Source organism: Capronia epimyces, assembly GCF_000585565.1.
Source record: "Capronia epimyces CBS 606.96 chromosome Unknown aczIQ-supercont1.4, whole genome shotgun sequence".
In the NCBI taxonomy this organism is placed as follows: Eukaryota; Fungi; Ascomycota; class Eurotiomycetes; order Chaetothyriales; family Herpotrichiellaceae; genus Capronia; species Capronia epimyces.
This window is the reverse complement of record NW_006912907.1, coordinates 2,286,942-2,297,455: the sequence shown is the minus strand read 5'-3', so window position 1 is coordinate 2,297,455 and position 10,514 is coordinate 2,286,942. Positions and strand designations below refer to the sequence as shown.

General features: G+C 53.8%; 4 protein-coding genes across 4 annotated transcripts in view; 2 read left to right on the top strand and 2 right to left on the bottom strand.

The window, feature by feature from the left end:
- Nucleotides 1–2,927, bottom strand: part of A1O3_05457 (uncharacterized protein) — a gene marked incomplete at both ends in the record, with an annotated part of 3,157 nt that extends 230 nt beyond the window's left edge. Inside the window, 2 exons of the mRNA XM_007735580.1 lie at nt 114–2,240; nt 2,888–2,927. Of these exons, the coding sequence (XP_007733770.1) occupies nt 114–2,240; nt 2,888–2,927 (2,167 nt within the window). The remainder of the gene's footprint in view (nt 1–113; nt 2,241–2,887) is intronic.
- Nucleotides 2,928–3,091: 164 nt separating this feature from the next.
- On the top strand, nt 3,092–5,398 carry A1O3_05456 (origin recognition complex subunit 1; the record flags this gene model as incomplete). Its single annotated transcript, XM_007735579.1, has 1 exon — nt 3,092–5,398. The coding sequence occupies one exon, from the start codon at nt 3,092–3,094 to the stop codon at nt 5,396–5,398; it is 2,307 nt and encodes a 768-aa protein (XP_007733769.1).
- A 155-nt stretch (nt 5,399–5,553) lies between these two features.
- On the bottom strand, nt 5,554–6,829 carry A1O3_05455 (alcohol dehydrogenase; the record flags this gene model as incomplete). The annotated part of the gene is made up of 3 exons (XM_007735578.1): nt 5,554–6,407; nt 6,524–6,613; nt 6,736–6,829. The coding sequence occupies 3 exons, from the start codon at nt 6,827–6,829 to the stop codon at nt 5,554–5,556; spliced, it is 1,038 nt and encodes a 345-aa protein (XP_007733768.1).
- A 2,417-nt stretch (nt 6,830–9,246) lies between these two features.
- Nucleotides 9,247–9,937, top strand: A1O3_05454 (uncharacterized protein; the record flags this gene model as incomplete). The annotated part of the gene is made up of 2 exons (XM_007735577.1): nt 9,247–9,416; nt 9,478–9,937. 2 exons carry the CDS (start codon nt 9,247–9,249, stop codon nt 9,935–9,937), a joined length of 630 nt encoding a protein of 209 aa, XP_007733767.1.
- Between the last annotated feature and the right edge of the window lie 577 nt (nt 9,938–10,514).

Here is a 10,514-nt window from a genome sequence, read left to right as displayed (position 1 = left end):
TTGATTCGCAGTTGGTTGATTCGCAGTTGGTTGATTCGCAGTTGGTTGATTCGCAGTTGGTTGATTCGCAGTTGGTTGATTCGCAGTTGGTTGATCTCCGTTAGTTGCTGCACCGTCCTGTCCACGTTTGGCAACCTGGGCGATGGCTTCGGCCAACAAGTCCTGGATCTCCTCTACCTCGTTGATGAAGTTCTTGAAACCTTGGGGGAGAGCCCTGCCATCGGCGACGCCGCTTTCGGGGAAGAAGGTGGCGACCGAAATTGGCCAGCTCACATCCTCGCCTGGCTTGAGCGTGCCGAACTCGCCCATCAGGTTGTCCCATTCGGGGTAGTAGTACAGGGCGTGCCAGCGGGTCTCAACCGGGCTTGAAGAGTACTGGACCTGTCTCTCGTCGTAAAGCTCCTTTCGACGAAGTTCGAAAAAGCCATCGGTGTCTTTGAATCTCCACTTCTTGACAGTGAGCTCCGATACGGTTTTCAGTCCCTTTTGACCTGGAGGATATTTGACACGTCTGTGTGGGGGTGCCTTGATACCATCTGGCGGACGCTTGAAGGTGATGTCGTTCTGGAACTGCGCCATCATCTGACCCTTGATCTGCTTGTTGGAATGCATCGGGAAAGCGTCGATGGTGATTTGGTAATCTGGCCGCTCAAAGTTGAAGAGACTGACTTGGAGTCGAGACACCGTGTCGCCAAACTCGACCCAGCGACGCTCCAAGAACTCGTAGTCCTCCTCGCCAACAGGTTTGATCAGGGTCTCCAACCGGAGAGTTGCACTACTGTTGGTTGCGGGAAAATCAAAGAAAGCCCCGTAGAATTCCGTGCCGTTATGAAAAGCATCCATCGAGTCAAGAACATCCGGCAGTTCTGTGATGTCACCTTGTCGGACAGGGATACTGTTCATGCTGAGCTTGGTGCGGCCTTTGGTGACCATGGAAAAGAAGTCATCGAATGAGTATGTGCCAGAACCATCGGACGGTCTCTGGAACAATTTGAAGCCTAGCTCTCCAAAGACGACCCGCATGCGGACGTGCTGTTGTGAGATTCGGAGCCGCTTGATGGATGCGTCAATCGTCTTCTTGATCTTCTTGCGATTGTTGATGTGCGTCCGGCGTCGTTCCTTCACCCACTTGACTTCGTCCGGGGCGGGCATGCCGTGCAGGGTTGGGAGATACGAGTCGGTGAGGGGATCCCGGTCCTGAAGACCAACACGATCTCTGTAGATTGAGTGGTGAGGAGGATGTACCAAGTTGACGGTGACAAGGTGGTCGCGGCGGGAAACAATCTCCTTGATCAAGTTTAACACTCGATTCATGATATTGACGACATCTCTCTCCGAATTGGCGCCGATGACGATGGTCTGCGCACCCTCCGACTGGAAGCCAACGCGACAGTGGTAGGTGCTTCTGAGTTGATCCAGAACGTCGGCGTGGTAGTTTGCGAAGTCCTCAATGTCCAGCTCTTTGGGCCATACGAAAGCAGCTTCATAGGAGTAGTCGAGCGACACCTGCCTCAAAAGATCGTCAAATGCCCTCTGCTTGCTCTGGCGCTCAAGACGGTGTTCTGCACGACCGTCAAGGGCACTGGATCTGAACCAACTCTGGTTCTTGGAGGCATCTGCGGAGGTACGAACGCTCTCTTCCCAATTTGCAAGTGCTGCCTTGGTATCGGCAATCTGCTGCGGCGCTCCCCAGATGAAGAGCCTCTGATCCTGATCATCTGGCTTCCTGATGTAGGTGCCGCATTTGAACATGATGTCTTGCAGCGTCTGTATCGGATGCGGCTGACTTCCTCGGTCACTCCTCAAAGCGGTCGTTTGGTGGGCTCGCCAGGTTGATGCAAGTTGATGTTCTCCATCTGCGGGCTGGCCACTTTCGAAACGAAGTTGTACCGCACTTTTGGTCACCGGAGGTCTGATTGCTGTGCCCTGTCTGCCGAACGGAGCACCTCGAGCAAGTTGACCGTTGGAAAAGGGCTGTAGTGCTGCTGGCGTGCCAGGTTGAGCTCTCGGTGCATAGTCTCTCGATGCTTCATAACGAGGTCCTGTTGGAGGAAAGCGACCGGCATCACCTGCTGGTGCTCCTGGGTTGTTGAAGACGTCTGAAGCGGCATACGAGTAGGCCGATGCCCCAGGCAGACTGGCCTCCTCCCATCCTGCAAGAAGATTAGACACCAGAAGGAAGTTTGGAAGGTTTGGAAGGCCTGGACGCACGCTCAAGGTCAAGACCTTCACCCTCGTGGCTAGATCGACAGGTTAGCTGACGGCACCTGCGCCTGCTAGGAATACACACTCACTCGCTCATGGTGTCGATATGCTCCCTAGCCCTGGTAAGGTTGACGATCTATGTCCATGTAGTAGGACAAAGAGACACAGAGAAAGAGTAACGATGAGAAGGATAGGTCGAAGTGATTGTAGGAGAGAAAGAGATTCAACTGCTCTTTATACCCATAGGCAGTTGTGCGAGCACATGCGTTCTCCAGAGTGACAATAGCAAACAACGTAACGCAGTGGTGAATGACAAGTCAGAACACAAGGCTGACGGGGCTTCCGCATCTATCTTCAGATCGGGAGCCTATTCACCCAGCCCTTTGTTCCCATGGACCGGTTGTAGAGATATCAGATCGAGAGACAAGTGAAGTGTCTGTCTCTCGTCTCGTCTCGTTGCGGCAGGTTCACCTGAGAAGAGTCGTGCCGATCCGTTATAGCGGCGTGTTATAGCGACTTTACAGCAGGCTAGCAGGGGATGTGTATAAGGGCACCGAGAGGAGTTGGAGCATACCAGGCCATCAAACAGCAGGGTTCATATTCATTGAGTATCAGTCTCCCTCCCAATATATTCCATGATGAAGTCGAAGTGCGCCAAATGATCGTATGCAAAGCCGTATACCGCAGCCAATGCCAAGTTGCGCTATTCCGTAATTGGCCATATTGCCTGTCGCGTAAAGACGCGTCTCGACGCGTCTCGACAACTGCAACCGGAGGGCGGAAAAGGTCCCAGTCCAACTGGTCGAGAAAGACATCTCCCAGACCAGGCCAGGCTGCGTCGAAGCCTGAAGAATCGAATCGTATTATTCTTGGCCCGGTTTGCACCATGCAGAGACAAAAGAAGTACTTGACCAAGGGCGGGCTGGCTCGGGAGGACTCAGATGACGAGCTCGGCTACGACGACCATCCGTGGCAATGGATCTACGAGTCCGACGAAGCTCCTCCATCGGCCGAGGACGAGAAGGCGCCGACGACGACGAAGAAACGAAAGGCCAGCGTCCTCAGCCAGAACACCAAAAAGCGTGTTATAGTCGGTGCGCGGATGGGATCGTTCTCGGTGCGAGTCGGAGACGCAATTCTGTTGAAGTCTCCTGAGCAGGGAAAGGACTGGGTTGGACTAATTTGTTCCTTTTCGGAAACCAACGAGGACGGAGACGACGAGATGTGTGCGTATATCCAGTGGTTCTGCACCCCCGAGGAGCTGGCATTTGGGAAGAGGTCCAAGATCAGACCGGATGTGTTGCCCAACGAGTCATACATCACGGCGGACTTCAACGTGAACCCATTGACTGCAATCAACGGGAAAGCTACTGTCCTGTCGAAGGATGCGTTCTTCCAAAAGTATCCTGGTGGATTGCCACCCAAGTCCAAGTCGGGCCAAAGCCGATATGCAAAGACAATTCTGTGTCGGCGAGGGGTCAAGCAGCGGACCCTGCAGTTCACAGAGGATTTCATCTGGGAAGATATCTACAAGGGACCCGAGGACCTGCTGGATTTGATCGACTGGATCAAGGAACAGACCAAAGGGAACAGGAAGCATCTGCTGGCCAAGGAAGATCACGAGTACGAGCAGAAGCGAGAGGCGCAAGAAGAAGAGCCCCGGACGCCACACAAGCGACGAAAGATGACGGCAACCGCATCGACCCCCAAATCAGCGGTCAAGGCGTCCAAGTACACGACACCAACCCACAAACGAATCATGATCAAAAAGCCCATCGAGATCACGCCTCTAGGAACGCGAATCCTCTCTCCGTCTCAGTACATGTCCACGCCATATTCGCACGCACGCACGACGCTCCACGTTTCGGCCGTGCCGACCTCTCTACCCTGCCGGTCCAACGAATTCAGCACCGTCTATTCGCATCTGTACTCGGCCATCGTCGACGGCTCCGGAACCTGCATCTACATCTCGGGCACCCCGGGGACAGGCAAGACGGCCACGGTGCGCGACGTGGTGGCTTCATTACATCAAGCGGTGTTGAACGAAGAACTGGACGACTTCAACTTTGTGGAAATCAACGGCATGAAGGTCACGGAGCCACACCAGTCATACTCGCTGCTCTGGGAAGCGCTGAAAGGCGACCGGGTCAGCCCACATCATGCATTGAGCCTGTTGGAGCAGGAATTCTCGCACCCTTCCCCTCGGCGTATCCCTTGCGTCGTGCTCATGGACGAACTAGACCAGCTCGTCACCAAGAACCAGAGCGTCATGTACAACTTCTTCAACTGGCCAGCGATGCGGCATTCGAGACTGATCGTCCTGGCGGTTGCCAACACCATGGACCTGCCGGAGCGAACGTTGTCGAACAAGATCAGTTCGCGGCTGGGATTGACCCGAGTCACCTTCCCGGGCTATACGCACACACAGCTGATGGAGATCATCTCGTCGCGGTTGCAAGACGTGCCGGGCAACATTGTCGACCAGGATGCCGTGCAGTTTGCCAGTCGCAAAGTTGCAGCCGTGTCAGGCGACGCACGCCGGGCGCTGGACATCTGCCGCCGCGCCGTCGAGATTGCCGAGCAGTCTCAGCAGTCGCAGCAAACTCCACACGCTGCTTCGCCGGAGGGTGAGAACGAGGACGACGAGACTGCGGTCACGGCCAGTGCAAACACACCGAGCCGCAAAGGTAGAGGCGCGGCCAAGGAGAGTTCGCACCCAAAGGCAGAGCCGCGTCACGTTCTCCCCAGAGTGACAATAGCCACAATCAAACAGGCCATCAATGAAGCGACCTCTTCTCCCATCGCACAACATCTCCGTTCCCTGCCGCTCGCTGCCAAACTCTTCCTCGCCGCTCTACTCGCACGCACTCGGCGGACGGGGGTGGTCGAGTCCACCTTCGGCGATGTGGTGATGGAAGCCAAACGCATCGCCGACGTGGCCGACAACAGCGCCATCCACGATTTTCTACTCATCGACAGCACGGCCGGGAAGGCAAGCTCCAGCTCGACTATGCCGCGGATACTGGCGCTGGGAGCGGCAGCCATGGACCTCGTCGAGGCGGGCGTGGTGGCCATGGAGGCAAGGAGCAGGGGCGAAAGAGCGGGCAAGGTCAGATTAAGAGTGGGCGAGGAGGAGGTGAAGAGTGCGTTGATGGGAGACGATGAGGCCAAGGGTCTGGGGTTCAATGCCTAATGTATTTCGACGGACAGCAAGTCCCACTGCAACGAACCACCTGGTTCAATACAAGATTCAACTGGCCGGGCAGTTTTCCCTTTTCCTCCCCCGCCGCACAATGACTCCGAGTACATATCTGTCTGTCCTTGTGTCTGCTCGACGTCAAATCACACTCACACCGTGATCAACACCTTCAAAGCCTCGTGCTTGGCGGCGGCTTTGAATGTGGTATATGCATTCACCATGTCGGTGAAGGCAAACTCATGGGTGATGAGATCGCCTGGGCGGAGGGTTCCGGCCTCACACAGCCTGAGCAACATCGGGGTGGTGACGGTGTCGACCAGGCGGGTGGTGAGGGAGATGTTGGCACTCCACAGCTTCTCGATCTTCAACGAGCAGCTCTTGCCGTGCACGCCGACATTGGCGATGGTGCCGCCGGGGGCCACGATGTCCTGGGCCAGTTCCAGGGTGGCGGCGATGCCGACGGCCTCGAGCACGGCGTCACAGCCGATGTTGTCCGTTAGCTTCAGCACCGCTTCCTCCGGCGACGTTTCGGCGCTGTTGATGGTGTGGTGGGCGCCGAACTTCTGCGCCACCTTGAGTCGGCTGGGGTCTTGGTCGATCACGATGATCAGGCTGGGCGAGTACAGCTTCGATGTCAGCAACGCTGCCAGCCCGACCGGGCCCGCGCCGACAATGGCCACCGTCGACCCGGGCTGCACTTTGGCGTTCAACACCCCACACTCATGGCCAGTAGGGATGGCGTCGCTCAACATCACCAGTGCTTTTTCGTCTACTCCGGGAGGTGCGTGGTGTAGGCCGCTGTCCGCCAGCGGGATCCGGACGTACTCGGCCTGCGTGCCGTCGATGGTGTTGCCCAAGATCCAGCCTCCACGCACGCAGTGGCTGTACATTCCTCGCCGGCAGTACGTGCACGTCGCACAGCTGGTGATGCAGTTGATCAGCACCCGGTCGCCCTTCTTGAACCCGGCCACCCCGGGGCCGGTCTCATGGACGATGCCGACACCTATTTTCGTTGAACGGGAAACGTCAGCAATAGTAATGCCACCCGGCGCTTCCGCAGCATAGCTTAGCATAGCATCGGTACTGATTCGAACGATACGAATGACTGTAGTACCATACCTTCGTGTCCAAGTATCCGACCTGGCGTGCACGTGGGCACGTCGCCGTGCAGGATGTGCGTATCTGTGCCACAAATCGTCGTATACACCACTGTTCGGAGCGTGAGCATGAAGACATATATACATGTGAGTCTCTAGACCGCGTAGGGTATAGGTATAGACATGTAGGGCATAGATACAGACATGCAATGTCCCAGTCTGCAACGTACGTACCTTTCACAATGGCGTCCGTCGGATCCTGGATCTTGGGGATTGGACGTTCTTCCAGGGCACATTGGCCATCGCCTTTGTAGACGAGCGCTTTCATGGTGAGAAAAGAGGGGGGAGTATTTGATATTGATGAAAAGGGAGGGGGGAGTATTCGCTATTGGTGAGAAGGGAGGGACGAGTATTTAATATTGATGAGAAGGGAGGGGTGAGTACTAGGGTAGGTATTCAGATATTTATTTCAATGTGATCCAGCCAGGTTGAGACGTGAGACGGCCTTTGCTTATGCTTATGCTTATTCTTATGCTTCTGCGTTCGGAGCTGGTGTCTTGTGTCTCTTATCAACGTTGTTGAGCTGTTTGAGCTGTTCCGGCCAGGCGGGTCACGTCCATGGATATATACTGCATCCGCACAGTGTACTATACATAGAGTAGCTACGTAATCACAATCAATTAATCACTCTTATTCCAACTGAGGGGGCGTCGTCAAAGCTCTCGGGTCCGGTGATCGGGGAGCGGGAGGGACCAGGGAGCACGGTGAAGTGCATCGAACAATACTACTGGTGCCACTGCCGTTGTGATGACAGTGCTGTCACTGTCAGTGTACGCCGTACGGAGTACTCGTATGGGAGATTTTTATTTCTCCTCAGACCACTCATGTTCCACAGATCTCATGATTGGTTCCCGATGCGGAGGCGTAGGCGGCTCCGGCGGCTTAGGAGGCTCTCGCCCCCTCAGTTTTGAGTTCTAGTTCTCGGTTCTCAGTTTCCCCCTTCGCCTTTCGCCCTGCCATCTGCCGTGATGGACGATGGATACCAGATTCCCGTTGCCCGGCGCGGCGGTGTTGGGGTCGCCGCCTAGCGAGGATTGAGGACTGCCTGGTGCGAGTGTCGCCGCCTGTAGAGCAATGCAGAGTCTCAAGAACAACGACAACAACAGCAGCAACAAGATGGGCGGCCTTATGGTCGGTGTGTCCTATTGTTACTGTTGGAGGCGGAAAGGTCACTTTACCTACTGGTAGCAGATTTCATGATCTATCACATCTCATTCAAGTCAATTGTCGCGCCCAACAGAGTGATGAGAGTACAGGGTTCTTAGGGTTAGGTTTAGGGTTAGGGTTCTTACTGATCTAGAGAGTCGTAATGACTCCTTTCGAGCCTGACCAGTGCCTGGAGATGTTTGAATCTCGACAACTTGGTCTTTAGACAAGTCTGTTATCCATCATCAGAAATCGATGTCTTGGTTCATTGTTCGCACCCACCGAGTAGAGGCTGGCCGGGCTGGTTGGGCGCCTCAGGCTAGACAAGACTACCCAGGTACTTCCCAATCCTAGCCCTCACGACAGGCGTTCCTCTGTCTATTCGAGTGGTCTTTACGGCTGTCTATCGAGAGTCTTTCCTTTCACCACCAAGGAATCCGACGCGAGTACTGCAAGAGCTGATGAAGATGCGGCCAATGCAGTCTGGTCTTCGGTTGCCCCGAGCACAGTGACCACCAGTCATGCTCATGCCGCTGATGTTGCAATCAGACGAAGAATGTTAGAGCTGGGGATCTTCTACAGTGGTGTGGGTTCTAACCATACTGAACTGTCTAACCATACTGAACTGTCCATGAATGGGATGCCTGGCTCAAGAAACTCGACTTTTTCAAAATCACTCTCGGCCAGCGAGCAGAGTTGCACTTCTGAGTATGGCCCGGTCCGCGAGCATCGGAACATGGTGTCAACGGATCGGAAGAAGTGGGGAGTTTGGAACGAGACAACGAGGATTGATATGTCCGTCGCTCCGGCTCGAGCCAAAACGAAGCGACTGAAGGTCGACGAGGGACAGCGGTACATGGTATGGCATGGGCACGAGAAGCAGCTACAAGAATGGCTGGGATGGCACATTCCATCGCGTGGAGATGTTGACTTGAACACGCTTCTCGACTCCATGTCTCTACAGGCAGCATTCAGACGTCGGCGAAGTACAACAAGTTCAGCGACCATGGTCATCATGCTCTCGAGGACATCATGGGGCTCGTCAATAGGGCAGCTTCCTGGGCCGAGTAACCCCCTGCTCTCAGGGCTCTCAGAACAACAGCAACAGTCCTTCACGACTAGAGTCATTCCCACCACCTGGGTTCCGTACCTTGTCTCTAATCATACACTCTCAGAACAGCTGAAACAGTCCTTCACGAACAGAAGTACTCTCGCCACCTCTCTTAACTACCACTACCTATACAGCTACACACCTTGGTTTCCTTTCTTTCTCTCTTCGTCCGCTAGCTACCATAGCATACCAGGACTTCTGCTCGTCCGACATTGAAGTCCCTGATGTACACTCAAACCACCCATAGGCGAACAAAGAACCGCTCGTGAGCAAGAACGAAGACCGTATTACTAGCAAGACCGCGTCTCTTCGTTACATTTACGATCGTCCGAAAGCTTGTTTCTTCCTAGCTCCAAGACGTCTTTCGCTACAGCTACAGCTGTGGAGGGTTCGACGTTGCCATCGCCCGTGTGCTTCTAATCCTTATGATGGTGGCTGTCGACTGTCGAATTGGAGACTTTCTTGCCCAAGACAAACATCACGCCAACAAGGGCTTCTATATGAAGCTTGAAGATATTGTACTAACTCTAGAGGGTGACGAGCCGACTGCCGAGAACATCACCGCATTCATTACCATCAAGTACGAGAAGAGGATAAAGTAAGTACTATCTGTCTATCTATTTGTTTCTTCGTACTCCCCTCGCTAACCATCGGAATAGGAAATCCTACAATCATCGAACTCGACGAGTCGAATCTTTCAAAGACGCAACCCTTACGACAGTCGATCTTATCCTGATGCTCCTCGTACATGGCCTCCGCCATGGCCTATTCAAAACCGGTGCTACTCTAGACCAAGTCTTGATGGCCGCCAAAGCTCGTGGCGACCGTACACTTCGATGGAAGTATCCAGAGTACCCATTTGTTCCCGCCATGACTCATCCTACGGCCGGAACCTTAACGCTCTCGACGCCTGCCAGGTACAAGATGGCATACAGTACAATTCTCCGAATGGGTGATATCTCGGGATATCTATCACGCCTCCTCACCCACGATATCCGTCGAGGAGCCGCCAAAGATCTCGTCCGACTGCCTAAGGAAATCATGAAGGCATCCGACGCGGGTACTGCAAGAGCATTGGGGCATAACGATATCCGGTCAACCAGATTCTACAATATATAAGAAGATAAGGCTATTAATAAGTATAAAGCCGATCTATCTGCCTATAATATCTAAAATAACCGTCTTAATCAACAAGTACCTCGAGGAGCATTCAGACGATATTCTCAACGGTACTACGAGGTCTCTCAGCTTCTTCCTCTCTCCGAGACTAGTAGCGATAGAAGATAGATATCGTGAATAGAAGGTACTACGGGACCGCTACGCACGATTTGCACCAATGGAACATCGCAAGGCATGGCAAGAAGTACAGGTATAGAATGGTCCAGGCATGAAAGACCAAAAACATATAATTAAGCCGTTCAAAGGAGAGGCCTAAGGCCTGACTTGCCTCTTGAGATCCGGATGCTCGACCGATTTCTTCGCGAACACAATATGCACTACACGGTCCAAGCCATGTAGCACTAAAGGCCTATTCAACCTCCAAGCTATGTAGCATCAAAGGCCAATTCAATCTCCAAGCTATAGCACTGAAGGTCAATTCAATCCGCGTAGCACTGAAGGTCAATTCAATCTGTGATAACTCTGGGGAGGATTCCAGCCTCATCTACAAGTCTCCATTATTTATTCTATATAGTCA